The sequence below is a fragment of the Electrona antarctica genome (assembly GCF_951216825.1).
Source record: "Electrona antarctica genome assembly, chromosome: 15".
Taxonomy (NCBI): Eukaryota; Metazoa; Chordata; class Actinopteri; order Myctophiformes; family Myctophidae; genus Electrona; species Electrona antarctica.
In genome coordinates, this window is record NC_136796.1 from 36,655,603 (window position 1) to 36,683,545 (window position 27,943).

Here is a 27,943-nt window from a genome sequence, read left to right on the forward strand (position 1 = left end):
GAGCTCTTATAGCTATAATTAGTTGGTTGGTTTATTTTATTGTTTGATTTAAATGCAATATAGATAGCTTGCATAGATATCATGGATTTTAGACATATAGGCTGTATCCTAGCTATTAGGACGTCGCAATTAGGCTATAAGTCACATGATTTCCACCGAAAAATAGAGACTCATTAAACCCAAACTCAGACATTTCTTTGTTCAATGCGTTTGAGACAAAAAGCGCTATTAAGTAAAAAGATATATAAGGCCTGCGCCATGGAAAGGACAGTGAATCACGCTGTGTGTGTGTGTGTGTGTGTGTGTGTGTGTGGGTACCTTTAGTATAGAAGCTAATGAGGGATGAGTTGCATCTCGTTAAACATCACATGCTCATGCGCGCCGCGCGGCCACGCGATTAGATTATGGATGTGAGGGAGGGGAGTTCTTGGTCCACCGGGATGTCATTGTACAAGTTCGTCTGGTGGGTCGACCGACGTTGGTGATGCGAAGAGAAACTTCTTTTGAATCTTTAAAGAGAAAAGAAATCCAGCATTGTCGATATTTTGTCAAGAAATATATATATATATATATCCTTAACGACTGAAATGGGATGTTTACAATATATTCTTGTGCTGGCATGCACATGTTTCGTTTATCAAGCTGATGGGCAGAAGCCGCAGAAAAGTAAGTCCTTCTTTACTTCTTATGGTTCTAAATTTTTGATTATGATATCGGTAGGCCTATTTTACTCTTAGGCCTAGCTTTCAGTTTAAGCCTGAATAAAGAAATGTGTCTCTACCATTATAGGCGGCAGGCCTGTATGCGCTGCGTAACGTCTCATTGTTTAAATTATAAAATAAAATTAAGGATTCTATTATATTTATTTATTTATTTATTTTGGTCATAATATGTTTGGATATGGCAACGTTTAGGAACACAGCTAGGGCTCATACAATTAGGTTGCACTATTTGTCTTTATCTCACGTTTCCTCCTAATATTGGCCTGCCTTATAGTAGTTTATGCAGGCAGTGTCCGTGCCCTGTCTGCCAGTCAGAGTCCCATGAGCTGCATTAGGGCGCGCGTGCACTGCAGGGTCTGGATGACGGATATGTTCAAGTGTTGATTTAACATCGAAAATAAGCTTTAAACATAGCTTTTAAAACAATAAATTCAATTCATTTTCGATAGCGAGAATGAAGCAAATGTTATTTTGGTGAGGTTTTGTTAGACCGCTTCTATAAACCTATACAGTGTGCTATTGTTTCCTTTCTTTGTGGACTTTAATCTCAATATGAATCCTGTATTTCAAATATATATTCTCTAAAACGGTTTACTTCCAAATGAAATTCAATATCTTTTTTTCTTCTTTTTCCTTCTTCATGTTGCTGGGGACTAGCTCTGGAAGGGTGCTGCTTGCAGCGTGTGGGATTCCTTTGAGAATCACTTGCCAAGTCTAATCCAATTCTGGTGTTCTAACCTTCTAACCCAATATAACTCTATTTCCTTGTCTCTTGCTGCAGCATACAGGGACATGTTCCCTCACAAGCACCCGCTGCCCGGGAAGTTTCCATATCCCATGCCACCGCTCCCACCGTTTCCAGGATGGGACCCTAACCAGAACCCGATACCGGTCGGGAAGTCACCATATCCTATCCCACCGCTCCCACCGATTCCAGGGTGGGACCCCGAACACCCAGACAAGTGGGACCCTAAAAAACCCGACAAGAAGCACCCTGACAAGCTCGAGAAGTCACCATATCCCATTCCACCGCTCCCTCCGATCCCAGGGTGGGACCCCGAACACCCAGACAAGTGGTCCCCTAAAAAACCCGACAAGAAGCACCCTGACAAGCTCGAGAAGTCACCATATCCCATCCCACCACTCCCACCAATCCCAGGGTGGGACCCCGAACATCCGGACAAGTGGGACCCTAAAAAACCAGACAAGCTTGAGAAGTCTCCCTATCCCATTCCACCACTCCCACCTATCCCAGGGTGGGACCCCGAACACCCAGACAAGTGGACCCCAAAGAAACCTGACAAGAAGCACCCTGACAAGCTCGAGAAGTCACCATATCCCATTCCACCGCTCCCACCGATCCCAGGGTGGGACCCCGAACATCCGGACAAGTGGTCCCCTAAAAAACCAGACAAGCTCGAGAAGTCACCATATCCCATCCCACCACTACCTCCGATCCCAGGGTGGGACCCAGAACACCCCGACAAGTGGTCCCCTAAAAAACCTGACAAGAAGCACCCTGACAAGCTGGGGAAGTTTCCCTTTCCCATCCCATTCATCCCGTCATTCCCAGGGTGGTTCCCTGACAGCAATCCCTGGGACGATGGCCTTTACCCACCGTTTCCATTTATGCCGAAGCCAAAGCCAAAAGAACTGACGCACCATAAAGGTAGTATGGCTTATAGTCATTCCTACTATACATCATGAAATTAGTCTCTCTTCCTTGTTCACTTAAGCCCAAACCACACCAATGGGTCGCCATGAAACTCCTTGCAACCAAACGCTTGCGAGTAGACGCATGTCGACCCATTGGTGTGGTTCGGGCCATTGAATTGAACCAGTTGAATCACTTGGGTCGACGTGCAACAGGACATGATATCACACCGCTGGGACCAACGCTAAAACCGTCTCGTCCCGTCTCCACCCTTTGGTGTGGTTTGGGCTTAAATCTCCCTCCCTCCCTCCTTTCCTTTAATTAATAGGATTTTAATTCATTTACGGTGTAGCTATTCATTTATATGGCTTATTGTCAATACAATCAGCGGTGCAAAGCAAATAATGAAGGGTTAGGAGAAAAGAAGGCAAAACTCAATATAGAAGAATACCTACATTTAAATTGTAACTCATAATTATGTCATTATTATTATTATTATATAATGTAATACAAATACAATTACAATAATTTTGATGTTGTACCTATATATTCTTTTCTCTCAGGTAAACCTACAATTCGTCTCACGAGTGACAGCCCAGCGATCAACGGCTCGAGTATCTCCTTCACCGCCAAGATCGAGTATCCTCCGTGTACGAAGGAGGACGCCAACGGGGACCTGGTGTGGGACCAGCACTGTCACGACGGTACGGAGCTGGAGGCCTCAGGTCAGGGGTGGGCAACTTTGACCATGGAGACGGCCACTATATTTACACACTAACACAGTGGTGGGCAACTTTGACCATGGAGAGGGCCACTATATTTACACACTAACTCCAGAGGGCCACGTTGCATATTACTGTCGCAGCAAAAACAGCCGATCTACAAACTAGCTTGTAGATCAGCTATTTGTTGCTATATTTGAATTTAAACAGAAATTTCTCTAAAAGAGAAAACCAGCACTCACAGAATTCTTAATTTATTTAATTGTTGACATGGTATGCTCATGCTGCAGAGCAGCAGCAACGAACGCGTTTCGGCGTTCAAGCCTTCATCAGCGTTGTCTGCTGGAGACACGGGAAGTGTCACATTATATAGTCTCCCTAATCCCTATAGGTGAGACACCTTCCTCTGTCCCGTGCAGACACATGAACACACAGCCAACTTGTACCAAAAGTGCAAATATTCAGCAGTTCAGACAGCCATTAAATCATAGAAATCAAAGTCCTTAAATACATATATAGGAATTATGGCAAAATATCTCAGTTTTTTTCTTGTCACATATAAAAGTCCCAGAAGTTAGGTATACATATTGAAACACAGCATTTACAAAATACAATAAGGTAATATGCTATATTTGAATTGAAAAAATTGGCAATTTATTTTATTGGAATCCTGAAAAATAAACGTTTTATTTAATTTCAAATTAATTTAGTTTTTATGAACTAAATCCGAACACATTGGACATACAAAAGCGGGTCATGTTTGCATGTTTGGAATTGTAACAGCTTAAATCAATAATATTAACCTGAGGGCCGCATTAAGTGAAGGTGGGGGCCGCATGTGGCCCCCGGGCCGCCAGTTGCCCATGTACAGTATGCCTCAGGTGCTTCCCAAAAGCTGTGGTGCATGTGCCGTGCCAAGCAGCGCCACGCCACGCCACGCCACGCCACACCATTCCACAACGCACCGTGCCACACTGCACCACATCATGCCACACTGCCCCACAACGCATCACACTACATCAGTGGTTTTCAACCAGTGGACCACTGGTTATCACCAGACCACCTTGAGGGGGTTCAACTTCCAGGTGGTCCACAGCTAAAGGATGGAGAGTTGGTAACCAAATGGACCCTTATTAGAACTTTAACTCTCAAGGGCGTTATTAAACATCTTAATTCACAAGAAGTCTACACAATTAGGGAATGTAGAATAATTCTTACTTTGATCAACTTTTGCCTTTTATCTCTCCTATGGTACCAACATCAATACAGCATGGAATTGTGGACAAAATCTTATCCAACAATATAAAAAATATTCAAAGTTCTCGGTCTGAGAGGCTAAACATCTCATCAAATGGTGGCCCGTGGCTCAAATGCCGAATAAATAATGGGCCTTGATGTGAAATGGGTTGAAACATCATGCACATGATGAAATGCAGCTCCTCACAACACAACATTAAATGGCATACCACACCACGCCATGCCACGCAACATCTTGCAATGCCACACGATGCCGCATGCCAAATGCAACGAAACACCTCACAATGCCCCACCACATCACACACGCGAGTGGCTCGGGAGGTAGATCGGCCCCTTGGGAATTGGAAGGTTGCCGGTTCTAACCCCAACACCCCCCTGGGTTAGTGGTAAAGTGTCCTTGAGCAAGACACTTCATATAACTCCTAAATTGCTCCTGACGAGCAGGTTGGTGCCTTGGATGGTTTCCTCTGCCATCAATATGTGAATGTATGTGTTGGTGAAAGTGCTTTGGCTTTAAATGCACCATTTCCCATTTACACCACGTCACGCACCACACCTTTATTCGTTTACTTTGGACGCGCAGATAATTATGCAAGCGTATTTTCACGGGCGCGGTCTCGTGAAAAATCAGTTGTGCACGCACCCGCCGGGTGACTCGACCTGGATCGTGGTGAGCCCCCCCCCCCCCCCCCCCCCCCCATGGGCATACCTGTCGCTGATCCAAGCGAACGCCTGCGTCACTCGCTTCCCGTCTGATCTGAAAGGGCCTTAAGAGTGTAAAAATGGATTTGTATGTGTGTGTTTGTGTTAGGATTTACTCTGCAAGCACTTGACCTCAAAGCACGCCACAACATTCCAGAGTGCACCTTGAGCTTATCTTTTGATCTTGATTATACAGTGTAGACAAACTACCAAATCCCCACCTTTCAAGAAGGTACATTAAAGCAGGGGGGGTTGTTCTGTATTAGCAGGCCTATTCTGTAGGTCTGTCTGTCTGTCTGCATCAGACATTGTTAAGGGCCCCAGAATTACTTACCAACCGCTCCTGTCCCCTAAAAGGAAAAGGAAAAAGGTTTGACATGCATTCTGTTCATCTTTTATCTTGTTTGTCATTTCGGGTAACCATCTTGTTACTTTAACATTTCGTTCTGACCATGCAGCCAATGGACAGGTACACTCTGGCTATGTGTTCAACGACACCGCGGACCCGTCCTGGCTGGACGACTACGGTTTTGGACCATGCAAAGACCTGAAGAGATGCAACGTGTTCCCCGACGGGAAGCCCTTCCCTCAGAGCAACGACTGGCGACGCAAGGGTTACGTCTATGTATGGCACACCATGGGTAAGAGAGCACCGTCTATGTATGGCACACCCTGGGTAAGAGAGCACTGTCTATGTATGTATGGCACACCCTGGGTAAGAGAGAACACGTAGGCTTTCATACATGAACACCCTTTATGTCTGTGTGTTGGTTAAAAAAATATTGAACCAATGGAAAGTATCATCAAGTGCTCCATCAACTCCATTGGACCCTCAAACTATCTGCCAAACTCCACCCGTTTGTCTATTTGTTTTCTTCATAAATCAATGCTATTGAACACCTCATTCCGCATCCTCACTTTTGTCTCCTAACCTAACCTCCTTGAGCTGGATGTTTTTTCATTTCCTGAAAAATGAACATTTTGGAGTTAGGTGCTTTCTTCCAGACAGCAGAGATAGTCCAGCAGATGCACACGTGCACAGACCTGCACACGTGCACAGACCTGCACACGTGCACAGACCTGCACACCAACATGTTACAAACCGTAGCCGTTCACTGGCATACACAACGGGTGCATTTGGTTTCATTTCAACACTCAGGACTCTACAGTCTACTCTACACACTCTAGCCACTGCTGGAAATAATCATACACTATCTTGTAACTATACTGTTGCCTGAGCAGTAAGACTGTTTTATGTTATGAGTTGCCACACCATATATTATAAACACCATTTAATTAGCCCTTCGCCCTTCGCTCGAACATTATTTACTTATTTTGCATGGCTGTGTTGTTGAACATATACACGGCTTAACGTCGGGAAAGTTACACGCCTGACCCACCCAGGTGATGGCAATACTACTAATGACCATAGTCTTACCGTGCAACATGGGGGCTGTCGCTCCCGGTCCGCTCTCTAGTATTCTATAGAACTCCATGCTTGGGATCCACATAGACTCTCAACCCTGTCTCCTCCTCCCAGGTCAGTACTATGAGACGTGCGACGGCTCGTCCTCCAGCATCACCCTCAACACCAGCGTCATGCCCCTGGGGTCAGAGATCATGGAGGTCATGGTCTACAGGAAAAAGGAGCGCCGAAAGTACGCCCCCCTCTCCACCGACAGCGGCATCTTCTTTGTCACAGGTGGAGAAAGCCCCCACACACACACACACACACACACACACACACACACACACACACACACACACACACACACACACACACACACACACACACACACACACACACACACACACACACACACACACACACACACACACACACACACACACACACACACACACACGATTACACTGTTAGGGGCCGCCTAGTCATACTCCAGTTTTTGGTTGATAATGGTGACCCCCGAAACCTACAACATGACGCCACGCCGCGATGGTAAGCGGCTCAGCGCTCACCCCAACACACGGTACCTCTCTGTTTTTACTAAACCACCTTATCACCTATAGGTATAGGCCTTTAGAATAGGCCTTATACAGTCAATCTCCTGGCTGCACATGACGCACCGATTCCAAATGATGGATGGACTGACACACACACAGCCAGGCAGAGCAGTGATTCTCAACCTGTGGGCCGGGGGGGGGATCCACTGGTGGATACTGCAAATGGGCCCCCAAAGAATTGACGAAACACTAAGATTTTAATAATAATGGAACAAAAAAAATATCATGGTATTGTTGCTAAACTAAAGTCTTCAACTAATTGTAGTGGAGTAAAAGTACAATATTTGCCTCTGAAATGTAGTGGAGTAGAAGTAAAAGTATTGGAAATTGGAAATCACGTAACTCACGTAAAGTATAAACACTATAAACTTACTTGGTGTTACTTGACACCACTGGTAGTCAATGCACATAAACAAATGTAAGTAAATAAATGACTCTACTAATACTCCATCTCTCCGACCGCCCGCCCGTCCGTCACTCAAGACAAGATCCCGTTCGTCGTCAACGTCTCCCAGAAGGCTGCGGCGAACCTCTCGGAGAGCGTGTACATGCGCGGCGAGGAGGTGGTCTTCAACGTGCAGGTCAGTAGTTGATTTCGTCGACTAATACCACGACGAAAAATATTCCTTTGACTACACCTTATTTCACTGAGGAAAACTAAATGGAAACTAAAATGAAAAGTAAGCTATGGTGACTAAAACTAAGACTAAATATATTGACAATTTCGTCAACGAATAAAAACTACACTAGAATGTAAAGGCTCATTCATAGTCTGGATTTTCAGTGGTGAGGTGACCACCGAACTACAACATGACGTCACGAGCCGCGGTGAAGAGCAAACCACCGCCACTGCCCCAGCCCTTCTCTCTGTTTTCACTCACCACCGCTCAACATTATTTCAGCTCCGGTGGTCCCCTCATCACCGAAAATCCAGACTATGAATGAGCCTTTAGGAAGGCACTAGTGGAGATCCAGTATAAGTCATTTTACACTGAAAATAGCCGATCTGCGACGCGTTGTGAGCTTGTAGATCTGCTATTTTCAGCAAGTGTAAAATCAGGCATTACAACGGCAAAATATATTTTAGGCGACTAAATCGTTCGTCGACTAAAATCTTACATTTGGTCGACTAAACCTAAACTAACACTAAAACATTCCATGGTGACTAAAATGTGACTAAAACCAAATGAAAACTATTCAAAAGACTGACTAAAAAAACTAAAATAAAAAATGTTGCCGTCAAAATCAACACTGCGTGGTGCGTGCCGTGCATGCAGGTGCACGACCCCAGCGACTACCTGAGGACGGCCGCCTGCGTCAATTACATCTGGGACTTCCGGGACGGCAATCAGCTGGTGACACACAGCCGCGTGGCCACGCACGCCTACAGCACACTGGGCACGGTCAACGTCAAGCTGACCGTGGAGGCGGCCTTCCGCGTCCAGTGCCCGCCCCCCGCTGCCCCACCGACGCCACGGCCCGCGCCGCCCCAGCCTCCCACAGGTACGGTTGGCTGCTGGGGCTTATGTTGTGTCTGTTGTTGATGTAGGCAGTGGTGGGAAAAGTTAGCCTCGCGTATAGAGCGCTGCAGTCTCGCCCCCTTTCTGAACGACAAGGGCACCAGGAAATAATTCCCCATTCATTTTTCCCGTAGGCGTTTCGAAAAGTATTTATTTAAAGACATTTAAGCCTCGGACAAAGCCAACAGCCGAGTTGACAAATCATGACAATAAGCACATTTTTGGGGGCCGAACAAATAATTAGAAAGAAGAAAAAAAGGGCATGGTACACACCGTTTCTTCTTTTTTCTAATTATTTGTTCAGCACAAAAAAGTTGTTATGTATTTGTCAACTCGGCTGTTGACTTTGTCCGAGGCTTACAGTTCTTTAAATAAATACTTTTGGAAACGCCTATGGGAACTGTCTTCTGTGAGAACGTTGCCCCCCTGTGCCGGTCCATGAACATTTTATGAACGGTGTGCCGGTCTGTGACAAAAGAAAGGTTGGGAACCCCTGCTGTACGGCACCACTCAGTTCAGACGGGTCTGATTTTCCAACAACCACAGACTATGTTTTCGACCAAAAACGATTACGTGGCTGGTTAAAACTGATACATGGCTGGTTAAAACTGATATGAGGTTAGGGGGAATAACTGTCTGGTTAAGACTGAGGTTAGGGTTAGGGTTAGATTTAGTGTTAGGGGGAATTAAACCACTTGCGTGCGGGCAAAGTTAACATAGCAGAGAGCTCCCTACGCCACTGACAACCAATCACGAGCCGAGTTTGGAAATGGTCTCCTATGGACACAATATGCGTGTACACAGTGGTGGACAAAGTACTCAAACCCCAGTAGTCAAAGTATAGATACTTCCGTTCAAATATTACTCAACAAGTGTAAGTTGCTCGATCAAATCTGTGCTTATACTTGCTTTAAAAAATACTGAAGAATTTAAATGCGCACATGCTTGATTAAATGCTTAAGTAGCCTATTCAAAAGTACAACTTACATGGCACATTTTCTAGTGTACTGTACAGGATTAAAGTACAAGTAAATGCACCTCGTAACTGTCCACTATACTGTATTGTATTCTTAATTTCAAGTGTTTTATTGATCTTTCTCTCCAGCTGCCCCCACACCTCCGCCTGGTACCCACGCTATCACTGGTAAAATGGAAACCACTCGGGGTGAGGAAGATTACTACAGTGTGTGTGTGTGTGTGTGTGTGTGTGTGTGTGTGTGTACACGTGCGTGCGTGATTTTGTTAAAAGTGTTCAAGTGTTAAATATAAATCATTGATAGAGTGTTTGTTCAGTAACAGCCGTCTCCCCATCTCCGCAGCTCTTGAGTAAAAGTCATTTTCAGGTTGGGAAGACTTATGATTCCAATTCAATTCAATCAGAGAGAGAGAGAGAGAGAGAGAGAGAGAGAGAGAGAGAGAGAGCGAGAGAGAGAGAGAGAGAGAGACCTCATACAGGTTATACCGATAAATAAATAAAAAATACGTAAAATTGGAAGAGGTGAAATAAAGAAATTGATTGAAGCTAATAAATGAGTTCTCTTTCCTGATAAGATGAAATTGGTTCTGTTTAGTAAAGAGTTGGAGAGTTGTTACTGCAACAAACACTAAAGTATAGAGCTTTTATAGAACCTTTTAACAAAACCTTTTTGTTTTAAGCATTATGTTATACTTTAGCTATTGAAAAATAGCAGATCTACAAGCTACAAGCTTGTAGATCTGCCATTTTTTTTGTTAAAATGTGGCGCAAATCTTTAAACATATACTTTCTTTCACAGTGAATGTTTTTAACTAATACCTTCGCTTCTGGAAGGTCCTTGGAACAACATATTTTCAGATGGGGGTCGTTGGCCAATTACATATATTTTTGGGGGTCATTGACATGAAAATGTTTGAAGAACCACTGACATAGAAACATGGGTTCTTCAGAAAACTGTCAGGATTTAGAAGGCATTCGTAGAATCGACGAAAGGTCTAAATGTAAAAGGAACACACCATGTTCACCCTGGCTTCTGACGCCATAAACCTGTGACTCCTTCCTTCCTTCCTTTCTTCCTCCTCCTCCCAGCCCCTACCACCACCAAGCCCGGCCCCTCCACCGTTCCCACGTCGACGGGGACCGAGCCTCTCCCTGACACGGTGGCCGACGTGACTCCGGGGCCCCGCCCCACAGCCCTCGCCGCCCTGCTCCGAAGCCGCCGGAGCCTGGTAGCAGCTGAGGGAGAAATGGAGTGTTTCCACTACCTCTATGGTTACTTTTCGGGCAACATCACCATTGTTGGTAGGTTGTTGTGGCGGCTGGGGGAGGTGGAGGGTTTCAGAATGGAGGAAACGCTGTGTGGCAGTAACCTTGTTTTCAGGGAAAAGGAAGAGAAAAAAAGGTTCCATTATTTAGTCACATGCAGGAGCTTGTTAATACCTTTCATTTGGTAATGTTTATAAAACCCACACAGACCTAACTAGACCAAAAATGTCAAAAGCAGCAAAAATAGCACATGAATGTTAAAAGTTCAGGGTTTTTTTAGGTGCAATTGAGCTCAGAAAAAAAAGAAAAATTACAAAAACTATTCTTTTATGTCACAATCCCTTTAATGTAATATGGAGATACAAGGTTTCTGCCCCAACAGTGACGATATACAGGTACAACTTGTAGATCTGCCTTTCCATTGGCAGATGAAAGGCATGAAATATAACAAGATCTTGTGTAATATAATTAAAAGTTATTAAAAAGACAACGTTGCATGCTGTAACTGTGCCCTCCACAGAGCCCAAGCACAGCTTATTCTTCAGCCAGCCAACAAACAGGATATTGGACGTTTCTGCTGCCAAAGTCACCAATACTGACATCAGCTTCGTGGTCAAATGCCTGGGCAGGTGAGCGAGGCTGAGCTTGGATCAGTAAACTGTGTCTTTAATTAAGTAATTCCCCAACCTATGTACCTACCTACGTACCGGTCTAGTGTGCTTATTAATGCTTTTACTCAGGAAAGTTAAGCCAGTAGGCAGTAGAACATGTCAAGGGACCTCCAGATTGATTGTATTTGGCCACACACCCCCATCTGAAAATGCAGAGGATTACAACAAACCTTCTATAAATAACCCAAAAGATTTTTTCAAAATGTTGCGAAAAGAGCAGATCTGCAAAACAGCTTGTAGATGAGCTATTTTCCAATATAAGTAAGTAGGTGAATCAATATAAGGTTTAACCCCCAAAAAATTGATACAAAAGGTTTTTCAATGGATTCTGCTAGTATTGGGCATGCTAAATACCATACTAAAAGTCTACCAAAATCTACTCCCCAGAAAGCCGTCATTTTCAAGATTGTGTCCCAGACGGAGTTTAAAATGGCCATATATCAAATGGGAAAACATTTGCAAAGTACTTTTCAACTTATTCTAGTACCTCTGGACATGCTTAAGAACATACTACAAATTTAGGAAAATACACCTTCCGGAAGGCTTCATTTTCAAGATGGTGTTCAAAATGGAAGCCTGCACCGCTATACTGTATATCTCTACAAATGATTTTTCACTTAATTCTGGTAGTATTGGCCACGCTAAATAACATACTAAAAGTCTACCAAAATCTACCTTCAGGAAAGGCTTCATTTTGAAGATGACGTCCAAACCACTGCTCTATATCCTAAAAAAATGGCTTTGAAAGTTCCCTTGAGACGTTTCAAAAGGATCATCTTAGATGTACAGTCCAACATTTGCACATGTTTGGATATACTAGGCCTTTGTTCAATTATAATTTCGGTTTAGATTTTGTATATTGTGTATTTATTTCATGTACTTTGAGGTGTATTATGGATGTTTTATTTGCCGTTTCAAAATGTGACATTTACGATGTAGTATTGAAGTGTAATTTTATTTCTGCCTTTTGGCCAGTTCCCACTTGTATTTACTGGTTAAATAAAGGTGGATTCTCTGCCTCCAGGAACCCCACCTCCGTGTGCACCATCGTGTCGGACGCCACCTGCCGGACCGTTCGCAGCGTGGTGTGCAACGACGTCCCGCCGTCGCCCAGCTGCGAGGTGCGTCTGCAGAGGACGTTCCAGGAGCCGGGCACCTACTGCGTCAACATCACCCTGGTGGACCCTGGCAGCATGGCTCTGGCCACCACCACCGTCACCATCAGCAAGACGCAGGACGACACGCCTGGTCAGTCCCACGCGCTCACTCATACAGTACACTCATGCGCACACATGACACGCACGCACACACACACACCCGCATTTTAAAACATTTTTAAATAGTACAAATAGCAGTTCTACAAGCTAACAACGTGTCGATGTAGATTGGCTAGTTGAACTATTTTTAAATGTTTTAAAATAGTAAAAAATGGCAAATAAGTTTAGGGATAAGGGGTGGTGCAAGATGGAGCCCATAGTCTCTTGAATAGTTTTAATTTAGTTTTAGTCACCTGTAATGTTTTAGTGTTAGTCGACTAAATGTCATACGCTTTTAGTCGACTAAATCTACAGTTGATTTAGCCGACTAAAATGTATTTTGGCGGGCCTTGATGCCGTCATGACTGATTTTACACTTGCTGAAAATAGCCCACACAAGTGTAAAATGACTTATACTGGATCTCTTGTCCCTTCCTAACATTTCTATTTTGTATTTGTTGACGAAACTTTAGTCTTAGTTTTAGTCATCATACTTAGTTTTCATTTAGTATAGTTTTCGTCAGTGATAAAAGGTAGTCGACGAACATTTATTTCTCAATCTCACCACGGAGTAACCTCGCGTCTCGGAGGACAGTCAAGACGGGCAGTGTCAGTAGACCAATCACAGGCAGGCGGGGCGTTACCATGCCTCAGCCATGCCTATGCTCGGACACAAACAAGATTCACTTGTTGGGAACTGCGAAGTGAGCCCAGTGTCTGTGACATCATGGGCACGGCTAAAATCTAAAAGATCTAAAACCACATAAAAACCCCAGGAAAGTGTTCTAAATCTTCTAAACGTCATTGACATATATTTTTTTGTAAAAAGGGTGAAGTGTCCCTTTAATGCACGCCTGCGATGCTGCAGGAACTCGCCCGCAGTAACAGTCTACCTTCCATAAAACAGATGTAAAAAAAACCTTTGCGTGTACTGCTATATTTAACCTCTTTAGAAGTGTCTGTGTATGCAATAAATTACATAAGGTACAGCCAGGCAGGCATAATGTACATGTGCATTCATATGATAAAATACACTAGTGCTTGAATTTAGTTAGGTAAAAATAAGGTAATTCAATAGCATTATATGTCATTATGTCATATGTCATTTTATAGACAAATTAAGTTTCCAACTCTGTCTACTGAGTAGAAAATCACTGCAGTGATTTTCATTAGAGAATACAGCATCTTCCTTTTTCTGCCTCTTTGAGGTAGAAGACGTTTCCTTCTTTCACTTTCCGACCTCGATTCATCAGCTCCCTCTCTGCACTTTGATTTCCTGGGAGGTTTTCTGCACAGGCTTCGTGGAAACTGAACAGGAGAGCCACACTGGGACAAGACAATTGTCTGTCTGCCGCCAGCCATTGTCCTCCGGTGTGGGATAATCTATTATCTTGCTTCAGACATTTTCCAGATGTATGGTTATAAGTTAGACCTCTTCAAATGATCCTGCTCGCCATGGAAAAAGACCCAAACGTTATATGACCCTCAGACCCTCCGTTGAAAAAGCGATAGCAATCCATGGAGAACAGTGAGACTGGCCAATGTGAGCAGTACTTTTTTATCCAAAGGCCCCAATGAAGATCACTCCCGGCGCTGTCCAGCTTCGATCCAACTCTGGGACTGGAGTTGCTGGTGGTTAGGTTAGGTTAGGTTCCCGTAGAACTCGGGGGTCCGCAGTAAAATTCCTAATGCTGAATTGTTGCTGCCGTAGGCTGCTCTCGCTGAAGCTGTTGGGCTGAACTGGCAATTTCTGGCCAGTAGGAGAGGCCGCAACTTGGGCATACAGTGGCCTCAATCTACATGTATGATGTTCATATAAAGAGTGCATAGATTAGTACGTAGATGTACCTAATTTGCATACTTTATCTAAAAACAATATTTTATACAAACGTGTTATGTTTGTGCCCTAAAGGCATTACTCCCCCTGAATCCAGACGAATTATCAATGTGCAAAAGATCGGATTGTGATATATGAAAGTATATATTTACATTCAACGTGCAGGTGATATCTATACTTGTTCATTCATACCATGACTACAGAGTTTTTGTACTACACATTGAAACTGTAAATGCAAGTTGTGATACAAATTGAAACTGTCAATACAAGTTGTGAACAGCCAATAACCTTAGATAGAGAACAGGATTGATGCTTTCCCCGTTTCTCCGTCTCTCAGCAGCTTCCAAGTCTTCTGTTCATACTCCTGAGGTGGTTCTCACCTCCACCGTTATCCTGGCAGCAGTCTTTGCCTTCATTGCCTTCCTGGTCTACAAGTGAGTAGTCTTCACGCACGCACGCACGCACGCACGCACGCACGCACGCACGCACGCACCCACGCACGCACGCGACCCATAACCAGAGGGGCGATTTGTATACTCTCAGAGTTACAGGTCTAGTAAGGGTCCATTAATACCCCCCTCAAGGAACCCTGAGGGTCCCTTAAGAACACAGTAAAAGGGAGTGGCAGCCGCACACATACTGTATGGCAGTAGGCTACATGCCACAAACAAGGTGCATTTCTTAGAGAAATGTTCAGGGTATCCCAGGCAAATTCGGATCACTCATCTCATTCTCTTATATCATTCCTCACTTTCATCTTCCATCCCATGTCTGATTTATTCTCCTTTCCCGCCATGTTATTCATTTTGCATTGCACAACCCTCTCTCCACTCACACCCCGGCCTTCTCTCTACGCATCCCCTGACACCTCTCTCTTTCTTTCCCCAGGCGCTACAAAGTCTATCGGCCCGTGCGCAGATCATTGGTGGAGGACGCTGCCGTCCATGTCGGGGGCGGAGGACGCATGGGACGGCTGAGAGAGACACTCTTCCCGACCAGCGAGGAGAGTCGTCACCTCCTGAACCGCTCCTCGCGGCCTCTGTAGGCTCACGTGACGCCACTGCTTCACTCCCTTGGCATGGCTGAAATATAATAGCTGGGGCCATGTCGAGAAATTAAGTGACAACTATGCAAATAATCAAAGGTTTACGAATCACAAAATGGCATGAACCACATTTTAATGTCTTGTCGAGAAATATTAAATACTACTAATTACTTTACTGCCGATTAATGTTGTTGGCACAGTGTATGATAGAGCAAGTGATTGATGCATGGGTAGTGTGTAATTAGCAAGTGGGTGAAAGAAGCTGTCAAGTCTTATACTTTTAGGTGAAGTGGTTGCATTGGGAATGCAATGAGTCTATAACTATAACAGATTGTTCCCTCTTTGGACTGTGGCTTGCAGCCATAACCCCTACATCAGGGGTGGGCAACTGGCGGCCCGGGGGCCACATGCGGCCCCCACCTTCACTTAATGTGGCCCTCAGGTTAATGTCAGAACACTGATATAATATTGGTTTCAGCTGTTTACAATTCCACAACATGCAAACATGACCTGCTTTAATTACTTGAGTCTAAATTAGTAGCGCATTGCTCAACACAAGTATTTTTCAGGATTCCAATTCAAAAAGAGCAAAAAATAATTCAAGATTCCAATTCGAATATAGCAAAAATAGCCGATCTAGAAGCTCAAAACGCGTCCGAATTGGAATCTTGAATTATTTTTTCGGCTATTTTTGCTACGACAGTAATATATGGCCCTAGGGAGTGAGTATGGAAATATAGTGGCCCTCTCCATCGTCAAAGTTACCCACCCCTGCCCTACATGGTAAAGTTATTTAGGATGAATATATATTTTCTCTGTTTTAGTATAATATAAAATAGGAATGATAGAAATTAAATGTTTTAATACATATTAATATTCTCTTGAATGTGTTCATGCGTTTACGGCAAATTAAATTAATCTGAACGGGTTAACTATGCTAGGGCATGGGATCGATCGAACCACGATCGAACCGGATGACGATCGATCCATGATGGACCAGATTGATCTGACATTTTAATAAAAGGTGTGAACCAACTGCTCTGTGTCCGATAAGGCATGGAGGATGCGGTTATGGAAAAAGCTGTACCATGTGGTGGAAGCAGTACGCCGATGTTGTTTTGACACAATGTAGGAATACTGTTAAGTTAAAACATCGAGTAAAAACTAAGTATTGGCATGAAATTATACTTTATGGAAACACTGGTGCGATTGTCTCCTGTAATAGCTGATGTTTTTATAGTATAGGGGTGTTTCGGTACGTAGTGTTTTTTTATGTTCGTTTTTTTAATGGACCCATGAGTCTACACAAATAAAGATTGATAGCTACTTACAATAAACAACAAAAGGAGTCCTTGGTGGGTCTCGATTCCAATTACTTTGTGCTGCTGGGAAGCATATAATATGATGTTTTATGTGGAACCTAAGAAGACTACCGACCACGGAAGCTAATGGGGCGTTTATCAGTTTACCACCTAAACATTTATTCACCAAAATAGCCGATATACAAGCTATTTTCCGGCCATTTGGTCATTTGGCCACGCCCCCTACCATGGCCCAGGAAATGAATCCCAATGCATTTTTCCCATAGACATTTCAAAAAGTATTTATTTAAAGACGGTTACGCCGCGGACAAAGCCAACTCGAGTCGTGACAACTCATGACAACACAAACAATATTTTGGACCAAACAAATAATTACAAAGAAGAAAAACAACAAAAAAGTGTTGTAACCTGCCTTTTTTTTCTTCTTTCTAATTATTTGTTCGGCCCAAAAAATTGTGTTTGTTGTCATGATTCGTCACGATGTCACGACTCGAGTTGGCTTTGTCCGCGGCGTAAACGTCTTTAAATAAATACTTTCTGAAATGTCTGAGGAAAATGAACGGAGAATCATTTCCTGGGCCATGGTAGGGGGCGGGACTGCGACGCTCTATAGCCACCTTTGGTTCCAATTTTGTATACGGTCCATATCAAATTCAGTATAGTCGCAGAGGATCTGGCATTTTGAAGTAAATTCATGGCTGGGACTGGCCTTTTGATCAGTTATGTGGTGCACTAGGGCAGAGAATACTAATAGGTTATCATTTGAATATCGTGGAAAAGTTATATACTTTTGCTGTTGTATGAAGGAAACCAAAATAAGTTTTACTCGTGACAATAAAGTACAACCTTGAACCTTGACCTTAGAATTTACAATTTGGCATTTAGCAGACGCTCTTCATCCAGAGAGACTTACATTAAGCAAGAACAAAAAGAACAAAAAGCAAGAATGTAACAGTGGAATATCTATGAAACTATACATATATACTTTAAAGTTCTATGTCTACATAAAATGCTATTCTAGTGCCGTCTACATAAAAGTAAAACGCTATCCAAGTTACATAAGTTGAGCCTTTGCATATGCCTGCAAGGTCGTCGGGGCTAGTGCAACATAACAGTAGCCCAGACCACGTATTGAGTGCATAAATTAACATATTTCCAAGATGGTTGACACTTCTCTATTGTGTTTGTGGTTTCATACAATATTCTAATATTTTGAGATAGGATTTTTAGATTCTCTAGATGTATGCCAGAATCATCAAAAACAAAACAAATATTTCACTTTATGATTGTAGCAGTGTTGATTTTGTCGACTAATACTATGACAAAATGTTCGTCTACTATCCTTTTTCACCGACGAAATGAAATGGAAACTACATGAAAACTAAGCTATGATGACTAGAAGTAAGACTAAATATAGACAATTGTCAACTAAAAACTAGACTAAAATGTTTGCATGGGACTAGTGGACAAGATCCAGTATAAGTCATTTTACAAGTAATTTTACACTTGCTTGCATGCTGAAAATAGCCGCGTTGTGAGCTTGTAGATCGGCTATTTTCAGCAAGTGTAAAATCAGCCATTACGACACCATCAAGGTAGATTATAAACTGTAGATTTAGTCGACTAAAATGTGACTAAAACCAAATTAAGTTTAATTCCAAAGACTGACTAAACTCAAATCTAAATTTGCTGCCAAAAACACTGGATTGTAGAGCAACTTTCGTTCAACTTTGACCCGGTCAAAGTATCACTACACCAGTAAGCAATGTGTCAAGGGGGTCAAAGTTGAACGAAAGTTTCTCTATAGAATATATGAAAGTTTCACTTGTGAATTATATTATGGAAGAAAATGAACTTTTCCATAATATATATATATTTTTGAGATGCACCTGTAGTTATATTGGATGAGAGATCAGATATGAAGTTAACCACCGATGGCTTCACCTCCAAATAGAATCCCCAAACTCACTGGAGTGAAAATGGTATTAAAAAAACAAAATACAATAAATAATGTAAAAAAAATCCCAGGACACATGGGAGCCCATTTCATGTTCTTTCATTTATTCAGAGGCATTTGACAAGTGGAGCTGTGTGAAAGGGGTGAAGGGGCACAAGCATGGTCACAGAGGAGGGGATATCATGCTGAAATCTGACCACTTTTCAAAAAGAAAAAAAACTAAATAAAAATAAAAACTGAGACCCAGTCCCTCGAATCTGTTCCATACCAACTGATGTTCCACGATACACAGCCAAGAAATGCTAACAGAACAAATGGCTACCAAATCAGCAGATGTAGCATCTGTGAGAAGACATTAAAAAGGTTAAGGAAAAAAAGAAAATGAGTTGACTCTGTGTCCTATAGTCGTACATGCCAGAAACAAGGTAGGCCCTTTTATTTTTTTACTGTATTTTTTTTATCCTTCCATCTATTGAATGCAAAATCAAAAAAGAAAAAAGAAAAAAGGTGATTTAACCTTTTCACAAAAAAAAAAATAACGCAAGAAAAAAAGCCACACCACCAAAAAATTAAAAGCAGAAAGAAAATAAAAGCATCATGTTTGATGATTTTTAATCAATTGAGCTACAAGAGTATATATATATATACGCTGGCAAAGGAAATATGTCTGATCACTTTTGATTAATCTTTCATTTCTAAAGAGTACATGATTTTTAGTTAAGTTTTCTTTCATATCTGGGGAAGGAAGGACAGGTGGGGGGAGGGAGGGGGGCTAAAAATCTAAATCGATAGAATGCCTCTAATTCAAATACGTGTCTAAAGAGGTAGATCAAAAAACACTGAGGAGGAGTAGGGAGAGAAGGGGGGGGGGCAGGTGGGAAAGGTGGCAGGGGGGATTATTTTTAAGTATCACTTGTGCCCCTCAGGTTAAGCGCGGTGTTGGATTGCGCGAGCAGGCACGCGCCCGTGCGGAGAGCAGTGTTCCAGAGGGACTGAGGTATCGCCGCGCGCGCTGGCGCTATAGGTGGAGGGTGGGGTGGGAAGAGGGGCGGAGGGCAGGGCGGGGCGAGGCGTGCACCGTGTCACACATACACCCAACGTCCTTCTCCACACCCTCGCTCTCCTCTCCCTCCACCTCAGCTGAGGTAGACTGCGTTCCATTGTGGAAGCATGGATACACTAGCACTTTTTACCACAATCAGCATATTTACATTCGGCATCAAAGAACCAAAACAAAAAAATAAAAATAAAGGAAATAAACTCCACTCAGTATATTTAGGCTAAATTTGTTGGATGTTACTCTCCAATCAAGATTAATTCTGAAAATTTGTGCCGTTTTTGCCCCCCCCCCCCACCCCCACCCAATGAAAAACATCACTTCAATCAACCTATAGCAAGCTGCTGCAGGTTACACAAACGGTCCTTTCGGTTTCAGATCCTAAAGTGAAAAAAAAGGGAAAAAAAGAAAAAAGCATCTATCAGTGTGACTCCTCCAACACTTTGGTTAGAGGTTTGGGTTGTGTTCTGGTTATGATGCAACTATTCCAACTGGCAAGATATCTTGCTCCGTTGATCATAGACTTTACATTGTAGGGTTAGGGTCAAAGTCAACTCTTTTAGCACAAACGAAGGGTGACTTATCAATTTCTAATCAATGGAGCAACGGCGCAAGATATCTCACCAACTGGACTAGGTACATCACGAAAAGCCATCTACACAATCCAAACCTCTACCAACGTGCCATTGCACTTTAACAACACTAACATTGACTCCATGGCCTGACTATGAGGGCCACAGCAAACTGATGAAGCTCGCTCCATTAAAAAGAACGACAATCGGGGTACGGGGGCCTCGCCAAAAGGCTGCAATGTAAAGGAGGCTGTTGGGAAAGCCTTTAAAGCAGCTGGCCAGATAACTTGGCGGGTAACTACCATCATTTCTAAACGGCAGCTACACTGAAGCCCACAGCCCTTCTAGGAAGGCAACAAAGGGACAAAGTACAAATAAACGTGACAAATCAAAGTGTACCGTCAACAAGTTATGTAAATCCCAAAACTAAATGGCATTGCTGCAATTATGTACGGTTGGCATTATTCGGCATGTCCAATAAGTGTAGCTTTATACTTTTTTTTTTTTTAACTTTTTTTTTTTTTTAACTTTTTTTTAAAGAAGATGATGGTGGACCCTCAGGCAAAAAAACTGAGGTGATTTTCTCGATATTTCCCGTCAGCCGCCAGCCGATAAGGGCGCCAACTCTCGCTCCGGGGGCTGCTATGTACAGACATTATGTACAGGATCATCATAGTCATACATACACATGTACAACAACGCCGCCTAAAGCACCAGAGTTGAAGGCAAAGGTCAGATGGCAGCTGACCAAATTTTAAATTTTCTTAAAAAAATAAAAATGTTCAAGAACTATCAGCTTTATAAAGTATACAAAATACCACAAAAGCAAAATAAAAAAAAGAAAAGGAACATTTTTTTTTCTCCATATATATATAATCATTTTTCTTTTCTCTTCTGAGGTACTAGGATCCTGAGGTAGTTCAGTAAAATGCATATTAAATTGGTTTTCCCGGGCAGCGGCTGTTCGGCACCATTCTCAAGTGTTGACTGGCCATTCTGCCCTCTCACCTCTCTAAATATATATTTATATACGTATATAGGTATATCTATAAAATGCATCCGAATTTATAAAATGCCACTATCGATACAGGGGCAGGACGCCCCATATATCCACCCTTTTCAGGGGGTCCTGTCCCAAAACAAGAATCATACGCCTAAACCCGGCCCACCCAGTCTAAGCCAACCCACCCCAAATCAACCTTTCTCTTGGTCCTTCCAGGACTCGGATCGCAATGCCTTTTTTCCTTTCCAAAGAAAACTCAAGGAGAGAAAGCTTCATCAACCAATTCAACTGTTAAACACTCCATTCCAGGGGTTAAAAAACGGGAGAGAAAAAAAAAGAAAAATAAGTGTCGACTAAAACTGACGTCAAATCGAACATCTTGTCAACGTGCAAGGTTTTACAGAACCGCACCAACCAAGTGATAGGAGAGGGAGGATCGTTATTTCCTCTTTTGTGTTTCTAGTGTTAAAAAGGGAAACCAACCGGAAAAATAAAAAAACAAATTCATCATCAAGTACACACCCGTGAGGGAGAGAAAGGGGGGGGGGGGGTAGGCGAAGGGGTGTGTGCACATTTCAGAGGGCGGGTGACATCCTCAGAAGTACATTCTCACAGAGATGCAGATAGGCGAGGTGGTTGGGTGGGGGGGGGGGGAAGAGAAGGGTGGCATCATCAGGGTCTCTCGTCTGCGTGCCACATGTATCAACGAGAAAGCGGGAGGGGCAGGTTTTCAGTCATGTTCCGATGACCTTTGAGCCCTGAGGGGAGCATGACGACACCCCTCCGCCCCCTCAACGACCCCCCCTGTCTGTGTGTTCTCTCCCCCCCTGAGTTCGCGCTGCACCCGTCCATGTCTTCAGGGGAAGATTCCGTCACCGTTCCTCCAGGAAGTCACGGGAGGAGGCTCTTTACTTCCTAGGGTTCCTAGGAGGTGGTGGCTCCCGAGGGCCGGCGCCGGGCCCAGGGCTGGGGCCGGGGCTGGGGCCACCGTGCACCGGCTTGGGCTGCTGTTGCCTCCTGACCTGGGACAGGATCTCCTGGATTTTCCTCTGGGCCAGCTGGAGACAAATAATGACTTTATTTAATCGTATTAATTCATTAAACGCTTTCAATCCAGGCATGGATGGAGAAAAACGCTGCTAATCGTGGTTATAATAGGAGTGAATGGAGGAGGGATTTTTGGATCGCCCCCCTTTGCGGAATTAACTTGTCTCCTATGGAAACACCTGCTGACGGTTAGTATAATAGAGGGTCGTCGGTACACAAAAAAAAAAAAACAAGACAAAAAGTTGTCAAAGGCGTCATGGGCCTTGGTGTGGCACCTGTTAGATTCTAACGGGTACCACACCAAGGAGCTCAAAGTAAAAGTTAAGCTCATTTAAGGGCAAATATCAGGAACTGTCTTCTCCTTACAAAAAAAGGGTACCTACCAAGTTCTTTGTTTTATAGTACAGTCCGTGGAAAGAGATCAGCTAAAAGCTTTAGGGGAAACCAGAGCCAGGGAGTGTGGGGGGGAGGCGCTTACTTTAACAGGTCTGTTAGCTTGTGAACAGACAAGACACTAACCTGGCTTGCATAGAAGTGTCCGCTAATTTTCACAATCACTTGATCGTTTTCATCAGGCGTCTGCTCTCTGGGAACCACCACCTCTGCGCTGGTTAGGTTTTGAAGCTCGTTCACCTGAAAGACAATAATGGAGATGGTGGTGATGAATAACACAAGGCAAAAAACAAATGAGACTTTCAAAACCTTTGGTTTGATTTTAGCATCGACATGGTCCTATTCTTTTAACCTTTTTTGGAAGACAATTCTGCTTTATATAAAGCAGTGGAGTTAGACAGGGAGGAGAAGAGGGGAAAGTACTAATTTGAAGTGAACCCAGAATATTGCAATGATGTGGTTGGTGTCGATAAGTGTTCGACACACCAAATGCGTTATGAGGGAAACGGCAATTGTTCCGAGGGTACCCACCGTTTTGCCACCCTTTCCGATGACCCGTCCAGCAGCAAAGGAGGGCACCTTAATGTGAGCCTCCAGTTTCACCTCCTCTTTGGGCCCGAAGAAGTTCTCCTCTTTCAGCTTCCCGAAGATACGACCCTGAGCCTGAAGCAGAGCAAAGAGTGATGTTTACGCTTTGCCATCATTTACACGTTATACAGACTGTAGGACTTATTTACAGTATACACAGACTTTAGGGCCAATTTGATGCCCCAGATGCTTGAACAGAACACATACACATTTTGTGTTTTTAGTGTTTATTTGCAAATAAAAAGAACCGAGACCAGATTCTACAAATGTCTTCTAAATCATGACATTTTTCAGAAAAACCTGTTTCTATGTCAGGTGTTCACAAAGTTTATCATGTCAAGGACCCCAAAGATTATATGCAATTGGCCACCGACCCCCCCATCTGAAAATATGTTGTTCCAGAGACCCCCCCCCCCCCCAAGCAAATATTTGAGTTAAAATCAATGCTCTGAAAGAATATATAAATTCAAAGATTTGTGCCACATTTTCACAATTTTTCAAAAATAGCAGGTCTACAAGCTCGCAGCGCGGCACCGACACTTAGTTGCACGCTGGGGTCGCGCGCTGAAAATAACCGATCTGCTATTTTCCGCACGCGACATCATCGTGTCACAGTATAAAAGAAGCCAAACTGCCAATCTGAACAGCAGGCATGTCTGCTGTTCACACTTGCATCACTTCTTATTCAGAAATGGATCTATAAACCAAGGAAAAAGGCCCCGCATGTTTGTCCTGGTGAAGGTCTTAACGACTAAAGTGTCAATTTAATAGAGATTGTTTTCAAGTTCCAGACAGTGTACAGGACCTTTTTCTCTGACATCCCTTTCTGAACATTTAGACCTTGGTGGTGGTCATACGCACGTCACTCACCAACATTTAAGTTTGAGGCGTCACCAACCTTCAACACGGAGCCCGCCAGCAGCGTAGATTAACTTTAGTCCGACAGCCCGCCAACAGCGTAGCCTACGTTTTCTAGGCTTTATATTCTTTAATCCATGTTTTGATTGGATCGCATCGATAGCCGTGGCCATTTTGAAGATGCGAGCGCAACCGCGCATCCACTTGCACTCTATGTGCTGCTTTCAATGGCCTGTATGTCCAAATCGGCACAATGAATGTCGTTTCTGGTGAAAAGGTTTTGATGGCCGTCAGCAGGCGCTGCGATTCTCGCAGTCGGGTTTTTTCTGCACCGAGCGAGAGAACAACAACTGGTCAAGACACCGCACACAGCATTACGTCAGCGCTATGGCTATTTGGCTCTTCAAAATAAGGGTTGTAAGGGGAAAAACCATGGCAATGCGCGATAAATAGATTAATTAATCCTGGCGGTCAAACGGTTAAGTTTGAGGTGTTCTATTTTGTATTTATTTATTAATACACCATTTATTATTAAAATGGTTCATTTGACTGGTGGTAACATTATTGTAAAAACTTAAATGGACATTTGAGTGGGCCTGGGCCATGGAAAACCAGACTTTTAAAATAACCATTACCCAACCCTGTCAGTCTATAAAATTGAAAATCCAAGCAGAGTGATATTCTACATGACATTCTGCTGATGCAGGGATTGAAATAATGCTGATACTATGCCCCAAAGTATGCATGGCCTGCTGGCCAAGACACACTATTGAGACACTCGACCACTGACTACATGATCCACGTACAAATATTGCCCTCAAAAATCCAGCAACATAATTTCACAATAATGAAATGTCTAGTTGCGGAATACAGTAGGTATTGTTTACATATATCCGAGGCAATTTTTTGTTTATTGAAGAGATTCTGGTCAAAGTTGTGTGAAGTGGAAGAGAACAGCAGAGCAAATGAACCACATGTGTTAGCTGGGGTACAATTATGTTCCAAAGAGTGGTCACGTTAGGCTGGTAATTGATGGTTTGCCAGTGCAAAACTGAAACTATTGGTTACACCAACATTTCAATTTGTTTATGCGTATTTATTAAGACAAGAAACAAAAAGGGTAAAAATACAAAAATGGGTTACAGTCCTAAATGGGTTTAAACTCAGGAGGTTCTGATCTCAGTCCCATATCCGCTAGTTTCATCCAACAGTCACTAGAAAATGTATCATCATCGATCAGAAGAAACTCCATATTTATACCAATATAAAATGTATAGTCACCGATCAGAAAAAACGTTTCAAATTAATAATAACTAGGAATGCACTGTCGAGGTTCGCTACCATAATCCGGTGTTGTGGGCGTGCACTTTACACCACTTGCAATTAGTAGAGATGAACTGCCGTATGGACGATTGATGTAGTCAATATATATATATTTTTTTAAGATATTTTTTTTGCGGCTTACGCCTTTTTATTGGTTTTTGAAGGGACAGACAGTAGGCTGACAGGAAACGGGAGAGAGATGGGGGAAGACATGCAGTAAAGGCCGTGTCGGGCTCGGGAGTCGAACCCGCGGCACACTGCGACTGGATTACCAGTCGGGTGCCCAGACGGTTACGCCACCGCCTGGGCGATGTAGTCAATATTAAAGTGTTAAACAACTAGCTGTTTAAAATTAAACATTCAGTGGGGCGCCGATGGTCTAGCGCAGGGGTTCTCAACGTTCTTGGCTGGGGACCCCCGGAAATGCTTTCGTGTTTGTGTTAGGACCAAATAGCCAATTTGCTCAGACAGATATGACGTAAATTCTCCATTCAATTCATTGTCAATGGGATTGAACAAAAATACAGATTTGCTCGTCTACATATGACGCAAATTCTCCAGTCATTGTGAATGGCATTAAATGTTTGTTAGGACAAAAATGTACACTACAGCCGAATATGGGAAATCACTCGTGTGAAGTGAGGGGTGCTCTTATCACACATTATCATATTCCGGCCAATCACAATTGGCATCTTCAATTTTCTGCCCTCACTTTATTATCCTCAATATGTGCTCAGCCAATCAAATCATCGCTATGGGGTGATCAGCCAATCAAATCATCGCTAAAAGATTATAGCGATAGTGTGTAACGATTTGCGTTTGGAATTAATATCAAAGAACGTATTTTAAAAACAGCCTACTTGTGGCGTTATAACAAGCCAATGTGAAGTATTTAGGGCAGAAGCTCTGCTCTGGCCTCCAGGGGGGAGTGTGCATGGACAACATGGATGGTCTCTGCCACACGGTTGGCCTGGAGGAGACAATTATGCATAGGCCACTGATATTCATTCTAAATCCATAAGGTCATATGAGCCAGACTGATACTATGAACAAGTGCAGTTGTGTCCATCATACCTTAAACTGAGCCTCTGGTGGTCCAGCGATGATGACCATCCTCTGTTTGGCATCCATTCCCTCCGCTGGGGCGATCTGGAGGAAGGCAGACAGCATTAGAAACAGGTCAGCCCTCACCTGGCTCTCAATGGGCTCTATGCACTATGCAGGCGTTACCGCTGATATTAATTAAGGCTCTGTTCCATTCTGGTCAAACAGAGTCAGGGTGCTGCTATTGTGCATGTTGGCTCACTAGAAACACTCTGCTACACCAGTGGGCCCCCTGAGTGAGTCTAACATGAGTATAACATGTCACATGACTCAATTAAACAAATCGGATTTCAATCTGGATGTGGTTCAGATCTGATTCAGGCTGCCAGTGTAAATGGGGCCAAAGTGGCCCCGAGTGGGGTCAAATGGCCCCGTACGGGTGTGTAACTCTGAGACTTATGGGGGTCCTTGAAATTAAAAAGTTTGAAAACCACTGCACACTAAAAGGAACAGTGTCTTAATTGGTATCATCGGTAACACCTGTGAAGGAAGTAGGGAAGCTGCCCGGAAGTAGGAAGAATTATTCTGTGTGCATCTAGCCCATTTCACCAGTCGAGGACAGGAACAGCAAGTCTTTGATAAGACAGCCGGTCAAGTTGAGAAACTCAACGTCATCATTCACCTTGATAGAGGCCCCGGCAAAGCGCGACAACTGCTTGATGTGTTGACCCTGTTTGCCAATGATGGCTCCGACGGCCAGTGCTGGGATGAAAAGGTGAACCGTCTCCGACTCAGGCTGCCCCTGCTGGTTACAACCACACACACGGCCATGGTTAGATCATACAAGAGCAGGTAGCCATTGCCGACCAGCTGATCATACTAGAAATTATGCAGAAAGCAAAGAAAGTGAGCCTTACTACCAAATATATTCAGCTAGGGTGCACGCGTTGTGAGCTTGCGAGTGTATAATTGTAGCTTGACATTGTTACACAACTACATAAAATAGGCTGTGATTTAATCGATTAAAAAAAAAAAAATCCGTGTCCATTTGTTAAAACCAAAAGACACGCGTCCAGTGAGAGGTTCCATGATGCAAAAACTATGCGTGATTAAAATGTAATTAATCAAA

General features: G+C 43.3%; 2 protein-coding genes across 4 annotated transcripts in view; one reads left to right on the forward strand and one right to left on the reverse strand.

Annotated features, from left to right (window-relative positions):
• The first annotated feature begins 466 nt into the window (after positions 1–466).
• gpnmb (glycoprotein (transmembrane) nmb) lies at positions 467–15,821 on the forward strand. Its single transcript, XM_079522090.1, has 13 exons — positions 467–666; positions 1,504–2,391; positions 2,940–3,101; positions 5,516–5,698; positions 6,598–6,759; positions 7,563–7,660; positions 8,357–8,582; positions 9,705–9,764; positions 10,665–10,877; positions 11,362–11,470; positions 12,537–12,760; positions 14,943–15,039; positions 15,494–15,821. Exons 1-13 carry the CDS (start codon positions 588–590, stop codon positions 15,648–15,650), a joined length of 2,658 nt encoding a protein of 885 aa, XP_079378216.1. The 5' UTR covers positions 467–587; the 3' UTR covers positions 15,651–15,821.
• Positions 15,822–22,368: 6,547 nt separating this feature from the next.
• The window catches only part of igf2bp3 (insulin-like growth factor 2 mRNA binding protein 3), a 32,628-nt gene continuing 27,053 nt past the window's right edge, over positions 22,369–27,943 (reverse strand). For 2 of the 3 annotated variants that reach the window (XM_079523035.1, XM_079523033.1), the window contains exons 11-15: positions 27,497–27,619; positions 26,845–26,919; positions 23,533–23,664; positions 23,128–23,241; positions 22,369–22,619 (exon numbers count right to left, since the gene is read on the reverse strand). In XM_079523035.1, the coding sequence (XP_079379161.1) occupies positions 22,470–22,619; positions 23,128–23,241; positions 23,533–23,664; positions 26,845–26,919; positions 27,497–27,619 (594 nt within the window). In that variant the 3' untranslated portion in view covers positions 22,369–22,469. The remainder of the gene's footprint in view (positions 22,620–23,127; positions 23,242–23,532; positions 23,665–26,844; positions 26,920–27,496; positions 27,620–27,943) is intronic. The other variant, XM_079523034.1, reaches the window with a different exon arrangement.